The sequence below is a fragment of the Haliotis cracherodii genome, unplaced genomic scaffold (genome assembly GCF_022045235.1).
Source record: "Haliotis cracherodii isolate W230 unplaced genomic scaffold, xgHalCrac1.p SCAF_5, whole genome shotgun sequence".
Taxonomy (NCBI): domain Eukaryota; kingdom Metazoa; phylum Mollusca; class Gastropoda; order Lepetellida; family Haliotidae; genus Haliotis; species Haliotis cracherodii.
This window is the reverse complement of record NW_027266308.1, coordinates 37,388,725-37,411,336: the sequence shown is the minus strand read 5'-3', so window position 1 is coordinate 37,411,336 and position 22,612 is coordinate 37,388,725. Positions and strand designations below refer to the sequence as shown.

The 22,612-nt window shown below is 39.0% G+C and overlaps 1 protein-coding gene across 1 annotated transcript in view; it reads right to left on the bottom strand.

Annotated features, from left to right (window-relative positions):
- Positions 1-20,099, bottom strand: part of LOC139444420 (uncharacterized) — a 43,357-nt gene extending 23,258 nt beyond the window's left edge. The window contains exons 1-2 of the mRNA XM_071225391.1: positions 19,918-20,099; positions 6,131-6,394 (exon numbers count right to left, since the gene is read on the bottom strand). Coding sequence (XP_071081492.1) covers positions 6,131-6,394; positions 19,918-20,098 — 445 coding nt within the window. The 5' untranslated portion in view covers position 20,099. The remainder of the gene's footprint in view (positions 1-6,130; positions 6,395-19,917) is intronic.
- Between the last annotated feature and the right edge of the window lie 2,513 nt (positions 20,100-22,612).

The window sequence follows — 22,612 nt, the reverse complement described above, 5'->3', positions numbered from 1 at the left end:
TTAGTGTGTTGAGTCCCAAATGCACTCATACATCAGATTTCGTTCCATAACAGTAATATTCCCATATCATGTATTATGCACTTATGAGACTAGTTATAAAATGAAATGTACTGGTTGTGACCTGAGTTGCATGATAGGATTGTTTCATACGCTGAGTGGGTGGGTGAGTGAGTGAGTGAGTGAGTGAGTGAGTGAGTGAGTGAGTGAGTGAGTGAGTGAGTGAGTGAGTTGGTGGGTGGGTGGGTATGTGGGTGAGTGAGTGAGTGAGTGAGTGAGTGAGTGAGTGAGTGAGTGAGTGAGTGAGTGTGCTGTTTTATGCACCAGTCACCAGTATCACACAGCTTGATCAAAGAGGCTTGTAAATTTGTTTGCTGTTTAACAACACACTCAGCAGTGTGAGTTTAATATTTAACGCCAAATCGGCAATATTTCAGCCATATTGTGACGAGATATATTATACGTTAAGAATACATATATTTAGATTAAATGAAAACCTGTCATCAATGGACAGTAAAATAACTAGAATATCACAGATTAATATTTAAAGCTAGCATACAACCATAAAAAGATATCACTATATGTAACAATACATAATAAAAGTATTCCAGCAGTATTCCAGAGGGGACTGGGTTGGGGAGACTGCAGATTAATTAACACATACACAGAAATAAACATTGTTCACTGGACATGCTGACGTTCTAAAAACTAATTTGAGTTGTGATTCCGGAAATAAATTTTGGCCTCTCCCTTTCAAAGGAGACCGCCTCTGTGGTCTAGTGGTAGAGCGTCCGCCCAGTGAGCGGAAGGTCTGGGGTTCGATCTCCGGCCATGTCATAGCAAAGACGTTTAAAGATGGTACTTGTTATTACCTGGTCTGGCGCTCGGCATTAAGGGGCTAAATCAAAGACTGGTCGACTTGGAGTCAGTATACTGTGTCTCAGTGTTCATGTTAAACTGTGGCAAGGTATCTCAGTGTGCTAGCACTATAAATCAGCATCAGTCCGGACTAGTACAAGCAGCCATACAAACACACACACGTACATGCACGTCGCTATACAAGTGCAATAAGCTTGGACTGACGTTAAACCCCATTTCACCCACCAACTTTCAAAGGAAACAAATATGTCTTGAAACAGAAATATACTACTCAAAAGTTGTTAAAGACCATATTATTCTCTCATACCACCATATTACTATGGCACCCCAATCCACATCAACTAATAGTAATATGAAAGAATCAGGTGTTTTTACAAAAAAGATGTTCATGTGGCTCACACTCATTATAAAAAGAAAATAATGTCAACAGTAAATCTGTGAAACGAAAAAACATTCTGTTCCATTAAAGCTGTGCAAGTTCAAGACTTACACCTTTGTTGTTGAGCAACAGACACCACGCTTCTGACACAATCAGGATCATCCTTCTAAACCGGTGTCTGCAGGATCAAGACATTGTTTACATGCCTTGTTACACTCAATACTGATGGTTTATCACCAGACATTGTCATGGCAGACATTGGAGGAGGGGATCCCCAAGATAAGCTCTGACCTGAAGGCAGGCTGGTTCCCCTAAGAGGAATATCTCTGTATGATGCAGACACACTTCGTCATGAAGACACAGACAACTGGTGCTAATAGCCCAGTTAAGTTGGATGTCCAACGTGAAGCTGTGTGAGGCAAGCTAGGTTTGTGTAGCAGAACTCCCACTTGTGAAACTGTAAATTGGAAATTTGTTTTTTTAGACTGGTAGAGGGGACTACTGTTAACCTGATTTTTCAAGTCCTCAGAGTTTGTAGCTAGTCCTTGTTGGAAAAGACAATCATGTTAACTTTACATTTCAATTCATATTCCAGAACTCCCACTTGTAAAATTGTATACAGCCTAAGAAATTTGTTTAGACAAGCCCAGCCGACAAGAGGAAACGTGATTGCACTGAGTCCTTAGAGTGTGTACCCAGTAGGGCTGGGACAAGCCCAAATTTACTACCCAGGTACCCGACACCCTATTACCTGACCCTACCCAGGTACCCACTGCTGGTCTAAAGAGTTGGAAACAAAATGTCTGATTGGGAATTGTTTCACTGCACCCTGTCAAAAACTATTTAGATACATGTATCAAACGATCAGTTGATGCATACATTGAAGTTGACTGAAGCTTTATCCTTACTCAAACATATACAAGTCAAAAGGAATGTATGCATCGTCAGAAAGAAATGTGAACATTAGCGACTAGTGATGTAACCACTGAGCCATGGTGAGTTTTTGTCATTAAACAATATATCACATGACTAATCACAGGTTTCGGTAGTACTGTCGGTACCCAGGTCCTACTCAGGACCCACCCGACCCGAGTAATCAAGTTACCCGTCCCGCCCATAGTACCTAGGCCTTCTTGGACATGACAAAATGTTTAGTTTACATGTTCTGACAGTTATATTCAATTTGTAGCAAAGTTGAAGCAATAGTGAGTGAGTGAGTATGGTTTTACGCCGCTTTTAGCAATATTCCAGCAATATCACAGCAGGGGACACCAGAAATGGGCTTCACACATTGTAACCATGTCGGGAATCGAACCCGGGTCTTCGGCGTGACGAGTTGAAGCATTAAGAACTGGTTCAGAATCATAGCCCTCAAATGCTACAGGTCATTGGATTTTCACTTGTCCTCAGCACAATTTAGTAGTCTCGGACCAGCGGACTAGCATGAATTTAAAAGGTTGTGTAAATATATACAATATATATAAGGACTTCATCTATGGTAAGTTTGCAATGTTGCCAGTCCGGTTGTCTAACTGAAATTTTGAGGAATTTTATACACTGTTATTAAATATGAACTGAATTTTATCCGTCAAGATGAACCCCACAGTAATCCTCCTATCAAACACAGAAAGTGGAACCATTTATACTTAATAAGGCAGTATTGATTTCTTGCTCGAAAAACACTTTTTAAAGTCTAAACATAGTACAGTCTTTTATTATCAGTACAAAAAGGCTGCAGCCCCACAGGACATGTATAACATTGTATAGGCAGAGAAAGGTACTCAGATATTAATTTCTAACTGACATGGCATGATATGTATGCTACTCAACCTTTGCTAAGGACAATACCTTTGATTAAAGATGACTATTTTGGTCCTCAGCAAATGTTGTATCACCAAAGAAACAAATTTATCTACATCATGTAGCAGAGCTCCTGATAAGCTTCTTGTGTTGTGATCATGATGTAACTGTCATCGTGGAGTTTGGCAAGGTTGACGGAATGCCCGTTTGTAATTTCAAAATAAGTTGCTGATTTGCTAATCGAATACGCAGGGTTACTTCACAATATTTTGATGATACACACAAGTTATATTTTTGTAACGTATCTGTAATGTTCGTTGCGTATTTGATACGCTTGGAATTTATTTGACTGTGTATTTCTGCATTATGCAGATATGCAGCTTATCTGGAGCTCTGTGTATATTTTGATGAACACGATAGTATGGTTTTAGGTATGTTTTTTCTCATATTTATGAGATAATAGTGGTACTCATCCTGCACTGACTATAAATGACATTGCATACACAATGAGCATGTTGAACAGTCTGAACATGATGAAGTGCATTCCGACTCAACAGAGCAGCTGAGAATATATCAAAGGAAACGTGACAATCCAGGTTAATAATGGTCTTCAGCAACCCATGCTTGTCGTAAGAGATGACTAACAGGATCAGGTGTTCAGGCTCGCTATCTGAGTTGAAGCATGTCATCGTATCCCAATTGCTTATATTAATGATCACTGGATTGTCTGGTCCAGGCTCGATTATTTAAAGACCGCCATCATATAGCTGGAATATTGCTGAGTGCGGCATTAAACTACAAACAAAACAAACCACCTAATATCACAGAATTATCCATTTTAATGGAGGAAAACTTCTTTCAGACTCAAAGCTTGTAGAATGACTATATTACGTTTTACATATTGAGTGAAAAGCAAAACCATACTATGTTCAAATTACCCTTAGCATCATAAAAAACAAGTTTAAGATCAACACCCAGTAACACTAAAATCAATTAAAAAAGCACTGCAATCACAAAAATGAGCATATTCGCAAGAATAGTAAAACTAAAAAGCATGTAATTAATCAGACATCAATATGCCATCACTGATGTAAAAGCATTGGAGACCATCAATACAATCATTGTGTGATATACCTTGTCAGATCACACAACAATAAACATAGCCGACAGTCCCCGGAGACAACTTGGCTTGTGATAACATGGTGGTATGAAAGAAGGGCTGTGGCAAGAGTTCAGGCATCATGTGCAGAATCAATCAAATTGTATGGCTGGGCATGGATTATTGATGGGTGTCCTTGCAGTTGGAAAATTAGGAGACAAACATACAGTGATTTATACGTGAGGTATGTTATCATATATTTGATACCTTTCATCTAACTGTCATGGCACGTGTACCGAGTGATTCGGAATGAATAATAATGTAGCAGTCGATGCCTCAAATTCACTTCATGATGAGAACAAGTTAAAGAAGGATGCAATAGGCCCATTTGGGGCTGATCTGATCAATTTTTTGGCCAATTATTTGATCAATCACTCAAGAGCACAGGTATTCTTGTTATCAAGCTCAGCACTTTCTTCTCATCTGGTTACCATGGCTACTGAACTGTCCAATTTTACAAATGTGCGATAAAATTAACGTGAACTGTCATTTTACTTCCAGCTGAGCGACTGCCTCATGGTCTAGTGGCTACAGCTTTTATACGAAGAGAAGAAGGTCGGTGGATTGATCCCCAGTGGAGTAAAAGCAATAGACACTGGTAATTGTTGTTACCCTGCCTGGCACTCGGCATTAATGGGAGTCAGTGCACTGTGTCTGAGAGGGGTATCCATGTTAAACTGAGGCATGGTGTCTCAGTGGGCGAGCGCTATAAAATCGACATTAGTCTGAACTGGTCCAAGAGCCACGCACAGACACAGACAGACACGCACATGCACACTCACACACACACGCATGCCAGTTGTTATAGAAGAGCAATAATCTTGACCACGACATGAAACCCTGTTTTACCTAACCACCAGCTGAGAAGGTGACATTTCAGTCAAAATGACAATAAAAACTAGGATAATGTGTCTTCTAATTTGTAAAAAAACAATTTTTTATTATTTGTCTTCATTTGTTTACTTTATGTCACACAATCACACTATTAAGATATTTTTTTTAAAACAAGCACTTGTTTTTACAACAACTATTTCCATGGTGACCACATAATCTACATTCGGGGTAGAATAGGTCTCCAGTTACCCATGCTTGCCATGAAAGGCGACAAACGGGATCAGGTGGTCAGACTCGCTGACTTGGTTGATGCATGTCAATCACTGGATTGTCTGGTCTAGACTCGATTATTTACAGACCACAGTCATATAACTGGAATTTTGCTGAGTGCGGCGTTAAACAACAAACCAACCAACCAACCAACATAACCTACAGTTTTGGGGTAAAAATCTGCACACCAAGTATTAAGTGGTCAGAAAGGGACCTAAATGTCCATTCATTCAAATTGAAAATGTGGATGTAACTGCTTGAAGTAGAGGTCAGTTTCATCATCTTCAGTTTCACTTGGCCTGATAGAACGTTCATGGAAAACAGCTTGCCACCTGTACAATCTTGTACATATTTAGAATATATATCTTGAAACGGAACAGGTGGCATATAATACACAGACAACATGACAATTCACCAGCCATATTGTGGACCATGTCGTATCTCACACACAGAAAAGCTTTAAGGTATCCAGAGTTGGAAGTCAGTAGAATCACAAGCAGTCAACAAAAGGACATATATCCTTTAGCAGAAAACAGGTCATAAAATTGGAGGTATTATATAATGATTTGAGACCTGTGATTAACTTACTAGAATCATGATTACAGTGGAACTATCTCTTTTACACAACAAAGTATTGAAAGTGAGGGCAATACCTTTTTTAACATAAATCATATCATTTATAGGTAATTTTTTTATCTTTGTACCACAGTGTTTAACCAGTTTCAAACAGGTTTGGGGGTTGGATAAATTTGATAAACAATACAACTATTATGCCCTTAGTGCTGTACCTTTTTAGTATGAGAAAGTCTTACCATTTTTCTGAGCCTTGTAGATTTCTGGCAACCACTTGAGTTTTGGGTCAATGCCGCGATGTTTCCGATATATCGACCATGGTGTGCCCACAATAAATTTAAAATTATTGTAGTAAGTCTCGTCATCTTTCCTCACATACTCCAAGGCCTGGTTGCTGACCTGAGTAGCCTCCCGTACCAGGTGGCGCAGTCGCTCAAGGACGTCGGGGCTGATCTGCTGGTGTTGCCCATGGTTGTACTCATTCAGCAGGAGCTGCACCTGACCTGAAACATTAAACAGTTTGAGAGTGAGACAACAGAAACACAGAACAAATGGGGCAGATTGAAACTTGTGACATATGGGAGTGTGCAGATTGAAACCTGTGACACATGAGAGTGGGCAGATTGAAACCTGTGACACATGAGATCGGACTGATTGAAACTTGTGACATATGGGAGTGGGCAGATTAAAACCTGTGACACATGAGAGTGGGCAGATTGAAACCTGTGACACATGGGAGTGGGCTGATTGAAACCTGTGACACATGAGAGTGGGCAGATTGAAACCTGTGACACATGAGAGTGGGCAGATTGAAACCTGTGACATATGGGAGTGGGCTGATTGAAACCTGTGACATATGGGAGTGGGCAGATTGAAACCTGTGACACATGGGAGTGGGCAGATTGAAACCTGTGACACATGGGAGTGGGCTGATTGAAACCTGTGACACATGAGAGTGAGGCTGATTGAAACCTGTGACACATGGGAGTGGGCAGATTAAAACCTGTGACACATGAGAGTGGGCAGATTGAAACACATGACACAGGGGAGTGGGCTGAGTGAAACCTGTGACATATGGGAGTGGGCTGATTGAAACTTGTGACACATGGGAGTGAGCAGATTGAAACCTGTGACATATGGGAGTGGGCAGATTAAAACCTGTGACACATGGGAGTGGGCAGATTGAAACCTGTGACACATGGGAGTGTGCAGACTGAAACTTGTGACACATGGGAGTGGGCAGACTGAAACCTGTGACACATGAGAGTGGGCTGATTGAAACCTGTGTCACATGAGAGTGGGCTGATTGAAACCTGTAACACATGGGAGTGAGCAGATTGAAACCTGTGACACATGGGAGTGAGCAGATTGAAACCTGTGACACATGAGAGTGGGCTGATTGAAACCTGTGACACATGAGAGTGGGCAGATTGAAACCTGTGACACATGAGAGTGGGCAGATTGAAACCTGTGACACATGAGAGTGGGCTGATTGAAACCTGTGACACATGAGAGTGGGCAGATTGAAACCTGTGACACATGGGAATGAGCAGATTGAAACCTGTGACACATGGGAGTGGGCTGATTGAAACCTGTGACACGAGAGTGGGCTGATTGAAACTGTTACACATGAGAGTGGGCAGATTGAAACCTGTGACACATGAGAGTGGGCAGATTGAAACCTGTGACATATGGGAGTGGGCAGACTGAAACCTGTGACATATGAGAGTGGGCAGACTGAAACCTGTGACACATGGGAGTGGGCAGACTGAAACACATTTCTTATGAGAGTGGGCAGATTGAAACCTGTGACACATGAGAGTGGGCAGATTGAAACCTGTGACATATGGGAGTGGGCAGACTGAAACCTGTGACATATGAGATCGGGCAGATTGAAACCTGTGACACATAAGAGTTTAATGCTTTTTAAAGTGGATTTGTTTGTTTAACACTGTGTACACTCAGCAATATTCCAGCTATATGACAGCAGCCTGTAAATAATCAATCCTTGTCCAGACAAACCAACAATCAATATCATGAGCAAACGACCCACTCTGTCAGGAGTATGATTCACCACACACAACCAAGTCATCCAGTGTGACCACCCAACCCTTTCAGTTCAGCTATTCTAACCCTGACCTAGACCCATCCCAATGCTTATGTCTTCATTTGTTCATGATAACAAGGACTGGATAAATTTGGAGATGTGAGATGTCGTGACCTAGGTGTAATATTTCAGCAGATGTCCTAGTGTCTTTCTCTAATGGAAACCTGCTGAGCCTTGGCGTTCAACTACACTCAAGTGAACAATGTATGGTGGAGGCCAGAAGGAATCTGGGAACTGATACTCAGACTCATGACAGGCTGCGGGACAACTCTCCAAATAATTTTCATCTTCCACATTTACTTCCTGCACGTAGAGAGCGAGTCAGTGAGTAGGGGTTAAGGCTGCTTTTAACATTATTCCAGTCATATCGCGGCATGTCGGCTTAATGTGGGAGGAAAGCCCGAAGTGATGCAGGTCTCAGACGGTTACCAATTTGCTGAAACCCACGAGCACAGGTTTGGTGCTGACAAACCTAGAAACATAATCAGGGTGAACCAGGATTCGAACCCACAATCATAGGTTTCTGGCGTGCCCAAGGGACACAATGTAAAGAATGTGATATTGATACTTGTATTTATGTCTATATCTAAACAATGAGTCAGAATATTTTCAGTAGGTATATGGTTGCTATGGAGGACAGAGTGAGTGAGTGAGTATGGTTTTACGCAGCTTTTAGCAATATTCCAGCATTATCATGGTGGGGGGGACATCAGAAATAGGCTTCTCACATTGTACATGTTGTACCCATGTCGGGAATCGAACCCGGATCTTCCGCATGATGAGCAAACGCTTTAACCACTAGGCTACCCGACCGCCCCTGTGGAGGACAGATCTTCTATCAGCAACTGTTATTGAGGGGATCATAAATGCAAACTCAAGAGTAATAGATATCACATTAGTGAAAATAACATGGGAACGACTTATCCTAAATACCAAAAACTATCAATTTCACAAGGATATAAATGCAGAAATGTCAGAGCAATGGGCAAAAATTACAATTAACAATGGCCACTCGCATCAAAAGTTTGCAAACAATTTCAAAAGACACTGTGACTGCTGGGACCTTATACACAAAAGTTCAGCTTAACAAACCCAGAGGTTTCAGAGGAGTTACCCTAAACGTAGTAAAACTAGATACGTGGTGGCATGTGGAGGTTAAAAGACAGACAGTGTAAAAAGTTCATATACACTGGAAAACACTGCTATGCTGTTTGAGTCCCACATACGAGTTACTGGATGTTACTCGTAGTTACTGAATATCAAATTTCATAATGATACAAGCAAAAATGGAACAGTTATGGCCAAAATGACCATTTCAATAAGACTCCCATAGCGGCCATGTTAATTTGGAGCAAGAATCTGCAAGAGCCTTCTGAGACACTATTGCCGGGATCATCCATACAAAATTTCAGCTTGGCAGACCTTTTGATTTTCAGAGAAGATGTCAAAACTGTAAAAACTTACATGACAACATATTGGCATACAACGGCCAATCACCATGACATAAGTTCACTCAAGTTTTCAGGCCAGGTGAGCTAAAAACCTATTCCAGTTGAGTGATCATCCTGTTCAAAAATAGATTAAACCATTTTCCGCATGCTACTCCAAAATGATGAAATTCATGAACACAATCAATCTGCAGCATCAAGCACCCACTTCAACACAAACAGTTGCACTTATATCAGCGGGAGTTCCAGCCAATTGGTTCCATCATTACAGAAGCTGTTGGCCTCCTGCGGCCCTCCATGGTAGTGTCTGGGGAACACAATGATGGCTGTACAGCTCGGGGCAAGTCATAAAAGAATAGCTGGGGCAAATGATCAAAACAACACTCTTCCCTGCGGACATCAGCTATTCTGGCAATTACATTCATTTCACTGTATAGTTCACAAGGCCAGGCTGACATAAAGCTGCCAGCCAATTCTGATACCTAATTGTTGAAATTAAACCACTACCGTATTCGCCGTAATAAGCGCCCTGCTCTAATATGCACCCACAGCGATATTTGCTGATATATATTGCTGAACAATCACACTTAGCACCCCTTCCGATTGATCAATGTACACAAGTCCCTTATTTCTAATTTTGAGAGCGCGCTGGGCACTTATTACGTTGAATACGGTATTGCTTAGCTATACACTATAGAACTGATTATCCTTACTGGGTTAGACAGTTCAAACTGAATACGATCTTTACCCTACATTTGTAGAATATTGAAATGTTATCAAGAAAACAATAAATTTCTTTTCAGCAAGTACTAATTCTCAAAAAGAAATGTTAATCTATTAAAACACTTTTAGGTTTGGAGAAGAAGTTTGTAGACTAAGACAAAATTGTTATGGATGAGCAACTTCTTTATTACAATTGTAATAAAGAAGTTGCTCATCCATAACAATTTTGTTTTTTAGTTACCATTCCAACTTCTAAATGCCACTCAAAGAGGTTTGTAGAGCTGACTGGGACCTTTCAGAACTAAATCATATATTGGTATTGATTTGACACCTTGATCTCACTGATCCGTTACTATGATACTAAAATAAAAGATTTATGTTAGTATTAATGATAGTGTGCCAAACTCCCACTCATGGTCATAACCTAGGGATGTAAAGATTCATCCAACAACCGCTGCATCTCTGATGTGCATCGCCCAGTGGTAGCACAGAGTGAGTCAGTGAGTGGGTAGCGTAGAGAACTTCATTTGTCCGGATGAATTTAACCCGGAAACCTAACCTTCCAGATAATTATTCCTGGTGATGCTTTCATATACTACCAAAAAAAGATTAAGGACCACACAATTCTTTCATATTGGTATAGTAAATCCGTCGTGACAGATTACTGTAGTAATATGAAAGAATCTGGTGGTAGTAATATGAAAGCATCCATTTATCCTTAAGTTCTGTTGAATAGTATATATAGCGACTTTAGAATATGTGTGATTTGTTAGTCAGGACACTTATTAATCCAGACGATTTCAGAGGCAACACCACCATCTGGGATTTACTGTATTTAAAACAAGTTCATGAATTTGTAATGATAGTCAACTGCATTGCCATTAAATGAAATAAAATACCCTAATACTTTGACAGGCCTAGTAACATACTTGGGGTGAACCAAAATTCGAACCCATGATCATAGGTTCCTGGCCCGACCAAGGGAGACAACTCTGCACAGAACTGCGGCACCTTAGACAACTGGGCTCTCCGTGGCCCATATTTGTTTGGAATGAGTTACAAGAACTGATATCAGTCATTTGGGAAACAAACTTCCCTTATCTCTGAAACAACTTCTGTTTAACCAAGAATATGGTAGATTTTTTAGATTAGTAGATCAAATATACAACTCAAGTTGTGATAGGGATTATAATATGTCTTTCTATTTAAAAATTCACTGCACATATTATGAGAATCAGTTTTAAGTATCATGAAAGATAACAATATCCTTATCAAAAGTGGAGTAGTATAGCTGTTCCAGTATTGCAATGGTATTGCGATGATATTCTGATATTTTAAGAGAAAAAGAGACAAACTTAAACTTCATGTGGTATGCACTACGGCTGTTACGTTTCACTCTCGTATTCGGTGAATCAAACTGTATCTATTCATGACCTGAATTCGTTATTCGTGGCCACTAGAATCGAATATTTATGAACATGCAATCATGTGCATTTACATATCCTGTACCTAAAAATATCCATAAGAACATATTATATGCATAGATTTCTACAAAGACAACACTCTTTATAAAAATTACTTTGACAGTATTGTATATCACTGGTCATTGTCTCATTTGAGCAGATACTAGTACCTGGATAAGTGCAGTATATAAGTGTATAATATATTAATAGTTAACAAACCATGTCAAATAATTTATGTTTCTTTTGTTTCATTGAAGATAACAAATTATACATCAACTGCTGACTTGTTATTGTATTCATGTATTAACATTCGTATTCGTTACCCTATATTCATGATATGAATCGTATTGGCCTCATAGTGTATTCACTGCAGGCCTAGTATGTACCATGTGAGCTGTGTTACTGTTCCACATCCATGTACTTGCTTGTAAGACTGACATAAGATCAAATGGTTTTATTTTTTCATAAAAAGTAAGAACATTAAAACTGCTTGGAAATATGTCACCTGAAGCAAAAATTAGACTATTAGATTCTGTATATGTATGTTTTACCCTAACAGAAGGCTTTGAAAGCCTTTAAAATTTATTAAACATTTTTTCTACATTTACATATATTTTAGGTTGAACCTTTTATTATGTTTATAATCCACTGCGTTGTTATATATTGCATGTATTTTTTGGTATCAGAGGTCTTTAAATAGGCATTGAGCCTGTTGAGTGTTGACCAATTGTTTAAAAGGCTTATAGACATTAACCTGTGCAACCTTCACCTTATCGAAACATCCATGCTGGTGTATGGACAGTGTGAATGACCGAACAAGGATGTAAGAATTCTCCTAGCCTGAAATGTGTTCCGTGATGCAATGTCACATCAGGGACAACCATGACTACTCAATAATGAATCTTAAAACCACTTGATGGCCATCGGAAGTGACAGGATGAAATCAGCTTATATCCAGGCTGCTATGTTCATGTTTTGCAATCAGAATTTGCAATAGATATTCTTGAAGTTTTACATGCTACAGATATTTATTTCAAACCAATATGAACAATGAACTTCAGTAAAATGTCAGGTGACAATACGCAAAATGATGATCCTATTACATGAAGATGACTGTAGTCTTCTGATCATTGTTGAGGCAAATATGACGTAATCATGGGAGGTCAGTGAATTGTAAATCATCTTATGGTTAGAACACTTTTATTATAATAGGCTGGAATCCATGTGACACAATACATGAGTATTTCACTTACCAGTTCATTGAGATTGATATTCTATTTTTAAGACGTATGTCAATATCCCATAGCCCCTTTTCCAAACACCTTCCTTTCAAATTTCACTATTTTCTGACAAAAAGGTTATGCTTTCCATTACAATGGAAAAAGCTTATTTTAAATTAAATATTCCTTCACCTTTTCGATTTTGCTATTTCAAACTCCCACACAAAAATCAATAATGATATTATTTTTTTTCAATTTGCTTCAGTAGGCAAAATTGCATTGCACAATGTCATAACATTTTATTGACATCTTTCTATACTTGTGTGATTATATTAGACTGAAGTACATAGTTATATGAAAACCATCAAATATGAATGATTAAACAGTTTGACTGTCATGGGAAATAACACAAAGGGTTGATAAAGGAAGTATGTTTGTATTATTCCATTGATGTTACCAGTTAATGCCAGTGACGACTGACAAAGATGATAATCAGGGTGAATCCGGGATCCAAACTAATGACCAGCGGATCCTGACAACAAAGGGATGGAACTCTGCACACATCAAAGGGATGCAACTCTGAACAGTAAGTCATTGCACTATTGACACGGGACAACTATGCTTAAAACTTGACATAAAACAACACTCCTTCAGTTTTCCAAACTATAAAGTATATGTTAAAGATTACATGTTCGAGATTGCTAAGGGTTAGCGGTGAGGTGAGGTGAAATAGGATTTAATGTCGCGTCCAAGATTATTGCACTTATATAGCGACGTGCATGTACGTGTGTGTGTTTGTGTGGCTGCTTGTACTAGTCAGGACTGATGCCGATTTATAGTGCTAGCTCACTGAGATACCATGCCGCAGCCCACTCAGACACAGTATACTGACTCCAAGCCGACAGTCCTTGTTTTAGCCCCTTAGTGCCGAGCGCCAGACAGGGTAACAACAAGAACCATCTTTTAACATCTTTGGGTATGACGTGGCCGGGGATAGAACCCCAGACCTTCCGCTCTCGGGGCGGACGCTCTACCACTAGACCACGGAACGGTCGCCAAGGGTTAGCAACCACAATGGTTCCAGGATTTAAAATCATACAAAACACAAAACCTTCTCTCTTGTTAGACTATCAAACTGCAAAATATATAATTTAGTTATGATGTTCCAACTCAAAGATGTTAAAGATTTGTGTGCAGCTTTGTCTCAATCAGATAAGAAACGGACAGTGCAGATACCAGAGAGGCCAAGGACGAAGATGGAAGGTCAAACCTATCACTTTAATGAAAATAATCCAAATACTTGAAGATGGTATCCATGGTTATTGGCTCATGATCTGTAGTGTAAGCTTTTATCTTATCCTTAGGAAAATATGATTGATTATCCCACTCAGACAGAAGATGGAGGCATCAGAAGGGATCTCACAGCAACCCCAGACTTGGCACCCGTCCATCAGGTTGTCAGAAAAGTAAACCCACAAAGAACCTGTTTCTACATACATAAAGATGTTGCAGAGCAAAGAGAACAAGGAACCAGCATACCATATTCTCCTCTTATTCTTTGAACAAGCTTCCAAATCTGGGTGCTGCTGTACAAAGCGATCTTAGCGCTAAGGTGATCGTAACTCCCATGCCCTAACATAGACTCTGACAGTCGTAGTGCTAAGGTTGTTCTGTACAATGGCACCCTGGGGAGCAATGGAGAACAGAATTCACTATTACAACTATGGTGTTGCATAAGGGACCAACCAGTTCAAAAGTTTGATGTCAGATAAAAAAGTTAATTCCTTAACTTTTGAGGCATACCCTCTGTAATTTATTGTACTATACCCGGTGCTCATTAGAGACCCTGTGCTTATTGTGTTTTACGTTGCACATACCTGACACTTATTGGAGGTCAGTGCTAACTACCCGGCACTTATTTGAGGAAATACAGTATATCAGGAGGTGAAAAAAAACCCATCCAAGCTTGAGCTGAAATAGACAGTCAGAGAAGCATGTCTTTCTATGAGGTAAAGGGAACCTCAAGTGCTTCTACAGAGCCCCAGATAACTTTTAGAGTTTTTACTCGAAGGTTTCTATTTTAATTGGGTTATTACATTTTTCATTGGGTAACCTATATTTTTTCACACATCGATTCATCACTCTATTGGGTTTTTTCCCAAAATGAGTACCCATTTTGAGATTTTAAAAAAATAAAATGTTTTAGATGAATATGTATAACGGTTCTAAATAAAGGCTTGACTCAGAAAGTAACTTAGCTCATAATTGTGTTTCGGAAATTAGCTCCGTTGTACGCACGCTAAAAAAGCTTCATTGGTTATTTATGCATGCTGTTTTTATACATTTGATTTTTTCATTTAATGCATGCATTTCTGTACGCAATTTTTTTTAAAGTAATTGGGTTTTGGATATTTTTGGTTGGTATCTTACGCAAATACGCTGCTTATCTGTAGCTGTTCTAAAAGTCCATGCAATTTGGAAGTAGAAATCAATTTTCACTGGTCCACAAACATACCTACTTCAGAGTCTATATACAGAGCAATATTCCTAAAGGTAAAAGTGGAAGTCTTCAAGAAAATATCACTAGTCCTACCTAAATTTTACTTGTCTGAAGAAAATGACCTGCTACGAAGTTCCATCTACGTAAATGTAAACGTGGTAGATCACAAGGAAATGTCACTAGTGATGTTATTGTAGATTTGTGGACCTAACTTGTGGATGTGTTAATTTTGAACACTTGGAATGTAAACAATACTTTAATAAGAAGAGAATATATGGATGTCAACTTCTTTATTATGAGGAACACAACGTTTCGGAGTATATACTTACTCCTTCATCAGGTGATGAAGAAGTAAGTATATACTCATCGGGTGAAGAAGGAGTAAGTATATACTCTGAAACCTTGTGTTCCTCAAAATAAAGAAGTTGACATCCATATATTCTCTTCCTTATGTGTATCACTTGCCTTTCAAAGACTTGATACTTCTACTATTGTAAAAAACATCACTGAATTAGAACAAGTTGCTTTGAGAATAATGATGTTCTGTTGAGACAGGGCTCCAGATAAATGTTTACAGCAATTGAGTATTTGCTCATGTTATTATTCACTTTACGTAGTGACAGTTTTCTGTGGGTATTCAATATATTTTTACTCCCCTGTGCCCAGCCAGTATTTTTAAGCCAATGAGTAAACATAGTTCAGTTTAAAACTCTGTATCACATGTTCCAGGTGACTGCCAATTTCCATCTGTTCATGCGATGCCCTAAGTCTGTCACAAGCTCAGAACAGCGATACATATTTAAATTAAATTCATGTGTATGTGATGCTTGCAAGCAATCAGTAAATATAGATTGGTGAAGACAAACAGGTATTCAAACAGTGTCGTTAGACCTGTGAAGATCTGGGTTAGAAAAGTCTACCATTTTTGCCGTATTGAATGGTCAGACTCACAGACTTAGTTGATACATGTCATCGTATCCCAATTGCATGGATTGATGCTCATGATGTCAATCACTGGATTGTCTGGTCCAGACTTAATTATTTACAGACCGCTGTCATATAGCTGGAATATTGCTGACAGCGGCGTTAAACAACAAATAAACAGTGTTGTTAAGCTATCATTTTATATATTTTTTCAGGCATATTTATATCCAAGTAACTAAGAATCATTTGGGTTATACTGATTTATTGTGCATATTCTAAGCATTTATATGCGTCTTATCTGTAGGCCTGGTGGTAACGCGATGCCCAAGTGCATGAAGATGCACCAAATCATTCCTAAAATAGGTGATATTGGCAGTATATCTTGAAAACTTGTATATTATGATACATATTTAATGCTCACTGTTACCATGGTTACCCTACATAAACTGTTAATCTTAAATTAATTCAATCTCATGGGGACAAAGTAACATTGGGGTCAAAGTAACATTGTAAATACTCTGATGATGGTTTGTTTTTTAAAGTAGGTTGTCTTTTATAAGTGAATGAGATGTTTTACAGTTGTTCATGTGATTAGAGAGAAAACTATGAATGTTTCTTAAGTGTCCGAAAACCCATAACACAGGGATAATAGACTGTAACCTCAAACGAATTACCATATTCGATGTAATAAGCGCCCAGGGCGCTCTCAGAAATAGGGGGCTCTTATTAGAATATTATTTTGAGTTGAAAGATCGTAAATTTCATGGTTTATGCTGACAGCCTGAAATGTTTATATACGACAGATATTTTTTTCCAGGATTTAATTGCCCATAATTAAGGGTGCATATAACATACGAGTGCGTATTATACACAAATGAATAAGTCTTGTGTACATTAATCAATTGGAAGAGGTGCTAATTGAGATTGTTCACTAGCCAATATATTAGCAAATATCGCCGTGGGCGCTTATTAGAGCAGGGCGCTTATTACATCGAATACGGTAATGTACAAAAATATGGTTTCTAAGCATGTCTTTCAGGCATGGGAACTTATTCTAACTATGCCATTACAACATCAACATTGATATTTGAACACAAGGAATTTCAAACCTTATATACTACGTTACTGAATAAGGAATTAGTTTTCCCATATAAAATGAGACAATGAAATAATACAATACCTGGAAACCTTGCACCTACAATAAAACCCTCACCAAGTCCCCTGCATGATGATCTCACAGGTGTCACAATGGTGGGTGGGTACCTGTCTAACCACCTCTCACCCACCTCCAAAACACATCACACGACTCTCCATGTCTACCGGAACTGTCACAGTCATGCTCCCTCAAAGACACTCTCAAGACATTATATGTCCGTTAACATGATTATATGTAGTTTTATGATTATAAGGGTTTTCTCTGACACAAGATATTGCCTTCTATTCCAGGCTTTCAGATCGGTTCATTTAGAGGACACTGACTGATTGTCATCCTAAATCTCATTTAGAATTCTTCCAATAAATATGGTAATGTTATTGAAGAATGTCCTATCCAATGTTTATAAAGTCATGGAAATCTCCTATTGTCATCAGTCTCTATCACAAAATCACAGTATTCACTTATAAAATTTTGAATATGAGACCCAGAGTATTTAAAAATGTATTTGAATCATTAATATTAATTTGAATATAGCCTTGGTAGCATGTACATAAATGTTTACTGGACATATCTGATTTTCTTCCCTCAATCACTACATATTGTATCACACTAAGAATACCCTATTCCTTCTTAAAACAACTGCATGGCTTCACAAATATTGGACATTTTATTTATCGTGGTACTGTGGTCACACTTGGATCCCTCAAAATTATTACTGAGACTTCCCAGGTTCACAAAAAGAAAGATCCACATTAATCCCTGTATTATATTTACAACAGGTTACCATGGTTACATAAATGCCAGTTGGCAATCAAACTGCAATAGTGACTCAGGGCATGTCTCACTTCGAACTTCTACTATGTCAATGTGTTAGGCTTGTTAATACGTTAAGAACTTTATTGAAATGTAACATATCTAGGCATCCCACCAATTGACTGAGGTAATCAAACTGCAGTAGAGACTGAGACTTACAACTTCTACTATGTCAATGTATTAGGCTTGTTATATGTTAAGAACATTAGAGAAATGTAACACGTCCAGGCATTTGAAATCTCCAACCCGTTAACTGAGTTTCAACCTGAAGTAAATCACACATCATTAAAGATGGCTATCAGCATATTGCTCTTGATTTCTAAGAATAGAATGTTTTGCTTATCTTATCATCTTATGGAAAATAGAACATTGCCATATGCTTTGATTGTGCCGAATGTCACTTTATAATAGTAGATGACGTTTTAGGTTGTCTTTCTGTCATTGAAATATTTGTTCTTAATTCTTGACAAATAGACTTGCACATGTCTCTAAGGAAATAATTATTAGATTAAATCATGAGTTCTAGATTACGTAAATAATAAGAACAATTTTTTAAGTTGTCCCTATAAGAGGCTGGAGTCCTTACATATCTAGACTTGCCTATTAGAAGAATTACTACATATCCATAGACATTTCTTCCAGTACAGCCTTGGAGCAAGGCTACTTGACAAAATACATGTGGTTTTACAAGAGTGCAATGTTCAAAGAATAATGTCCCCATGGATCTTCATAAAGAGCTATAAACGTGATAAATGAAGTTTTTCAGATATATATTCTATAAACATGTTTATCACTTAAATTGTACATACTCCTTTGATCACTACGAGAGAAACACATATTATTTATCATGCCACACAAACATAATAATTTTATACTTGCAGCTGCAAGTGTTGAATGCCTTTAAGTTAACATACTACCATATGCTTGAGTTTGCACAGTGATCATTTTGAAAATAGCCCCACAGCCTCAGTCACAATAAGTTCAATCAATAATCCATAAAACTATGGAATCAGGTTTCACAAACCTTAAGGAAATGACCTTGCAAATACACATTATAACGCCAAGGTAGGCTATGCTGATTGACAGATAATGATTAACACAATGGTAAACAGCTGCAAATATTGAGCATATTCTTTTCCAAAAATTGACCTATGTAAAGTTATGCATACTGAAACTGGACAGAGTGAAAACATAATTATCATGCCTAAGCAATTTCATTAATAAATTGCTACTAATAGCTGTAATACCAGGTAGGTTACTGAAACATTATCAATATTTTTGTTTGTTGAAAACGTGATTAAATAATGAAATTTTAATGTACTCGCTTGCATCCCTCAGGAAACCTAAGCAGGTGATAAATGCACGTGGGTGTACCCCATCAGAAGCAATATATACATGTATATCGGTATATGGTCTCTGGCCCCAAACTTGAGGGGGGCGGGGCGACAAGGCGTGGTGGGGTGGCGGAAGGAATCGCCATAATTCTAATATCATACTGGTACCAAACAAATCAGGACACCCATGGGGTGAATTTTGTATGCAAAAAAATGTTCAAAGCATTAAAACTGGCCATCGACAAAGAAAATAATTCACTAGATCCGTGCATGCTGCTCAACATGTCATTGTCGGATCAACAACATTGTCAGTGTCACTGACAACACACAAAACTTACCTTCTACTACACGCAATCCAAACAGTCCATCCACGTTAAAGTCTTGATAACTATTTTTATAAAACACCACTAACTTTTCTAAAGCCTCGATTACGCTAATTAAAGGTGTCTTTGCGTCTCCATAACGCAATGTGAGTAACGTAAACAAAGAGAGAAAGAACATCTGACTGGCGGCCGCCATCTTCGGCAGCTACCACTGATTACCTCCCCTGTGCAACAGAGGGCGCTCTACATTAGGGGATTCCCCTGGAAATGTCAAACGCTGAAGCTCAGCACATCGATCAGTTCCACGTGATGTTTCAGTTCTCAGAATCGATTCGCCGAGACGGTCTGCATGCTACAGAATGGGAAAAGAAAGCTCCCCATGACATATTTATATGAATACAAATGTGCACGGGTTTTCGTATTTTTCTCCCTTATTTATAATATAGATAAAGGAAACATTACACATGTATTGTTTTCTTCGTTTTTGTCTTCAAATTGACATCAATTGATTTTTGGCATGCAAAAATGTGTGAGTGTCATGTTCGTATAACATTATATCACGTTTACTTTGGAACATGAGTCTGTGAGGGTTTAACGATGATCTTAACAATGTCATTTTGACCCATTACGCAGGCATTTCTGCTAGAATGTTTGTTGTGTACGCCGCACTCAGAAATATTCCAGCCATATGACGGCGGTCTGTAAATAATCGTGTCTGGACCAGACAACCCAGTGATTGACATCATGAGCATCGATCTACGCAGTTTGAATACAATGGCATGCATCAACCAAGTCAGCGAGCCTGACCACCCGCGATCTCGTTAGTCGCCCCTTACGACAAACATGGGTTACTGAAGACGAATTCTGACCCGGATCTAGAATAACGTATTTATAGGTTTGGGGCGTATTTTTGACTTAGGCAATAATTGACTTTCACATACCCGCTTTAAATAGCCTTACTGCTTCTTCCACGAAGATACATGTGAAGATTAAATCTCACAGAAGTTCCGAATAATTTTGATTATTCCGATTATATTTTTGACAAAACCTTACATGTGCTCTTTTTCGCTGGACATACATACCTGTCAAACTCTAACGCATTTGGCACACGCTTTTTCAACGAAACTGGCTCTCTATGCCACTGTAACCTGTTCGCTGAAAACAACTTTTAATAAAATCGTGTTTTAATTTTGTGCCGAATAGCCTTTTTTCCCCCTTATAACTGTCGTAGCGCTTTTGTCGTTATTTCTACATCTCTCTGTTTAGGCGATTTTAAAAACAACAACTTTCAACATACAGGATAAGAAGATTAAAATCATATTCAGTGCACCCTCATACCACCACCACCACCTGGACCTGACCGGGCCTGCGACCCCTGGACACTGGGTTATAGACATCTCGCTCATTGAATACATTTTGGGTTATCAGCTTTTGCCACGTCGAAGGCCCGGGTGCGATTTGCCAAATAAGATAGGTTCAGTGCGTGAAGCCCATTTCTGGTGTCCCCAGCAGTGATATTGCTGGAGCATTGTTAGAAGCGGCGTATACCGGATATTCACTCACTCATGCCGTATACTTACAGGGACCGCCTCCGTGGTGTAGTGTTTGTTTGTTGTTTAACGCCGCAGTCAGCAATATTACAGCTCTATGACGGCGGACTATAAATAATCAAGTCTGGACCAGACAATCAAGTGATTGACATCATGCGCATCGATCTCCGCAATTGAGATACGATGGCATGCACCAACCAAGTCAGCGAGCCTGACCTCCCGATCCCGTTAGTAGAGCGTCTGCACGGAGAGCTGTTGATCGGTGATGCCGAAAATACATCAATCAAAAGATAATGCTTGTTTTTACCCTGCCTGGAGCTCGGCATTGAGGGGATGAAACATGGACTGGCCGCATTAAGTGCGGCACGGTATCTGAGTATAGGGTAGCACCTTAAAATCGGCATTAGTCCGGATCAGTACAAGCGCGTGCATACAAACACTAAGTGAATACCACATTGTATGTTGTGTTCGGTATTTGACAAGCTTACACATTCATTTACCGGTGTTTTATAGAAAAGCCAAAATGAGCTACATGGCTACTCTGTTTTATTGCTATATATGGTTGTGTTTCGTTGAGTGGACGACGTGTTTGGGGGAATTTATAAAAAACCCAACTTTTTGTTCATTGGTTGGTAATTTAATTCCCTTTATTGATGCATACGCCATTTGTCCTTTGTTATTTTCAGTCCTAAGTGGATTGGTGTCTGGTAACCGTGTTAATGAAGAGACGGAGTTAATGTACTTCACAACGCGTCGGCAGCCCTGAAGGTGTTCACGGCGAGGTCTTCATAATTGGAAACTTTTTGACATTTCGTAGAGCCAATCTTCGCCAGTTGTATCCCCATTATTGAATACTGTATAGTATATATGTTCGGTGTCCATCCTTTCGGTGATCAACAACAGAGTTGAATCACATCTAAGAGTATTCTCTTAAAATGTAGTTCTCATCGAAGCTACATCTCGCGTGTGCAATTTCATTTCCGAAAAAGGACACAGAGATCGTTATGAGGAATTCAACGCGTTTAACGACCACGCTGCTCATTGACAGCGACCTCTATTGAGCTAATTCTTCCAATGTCCCCTGTTCTAAAGGTGGCAGTGGCGATTCCAGTGGGTTGTAGGGGGGTGGGGGGTGGGGGTGGGGTGGGGTTCTTGTTGGT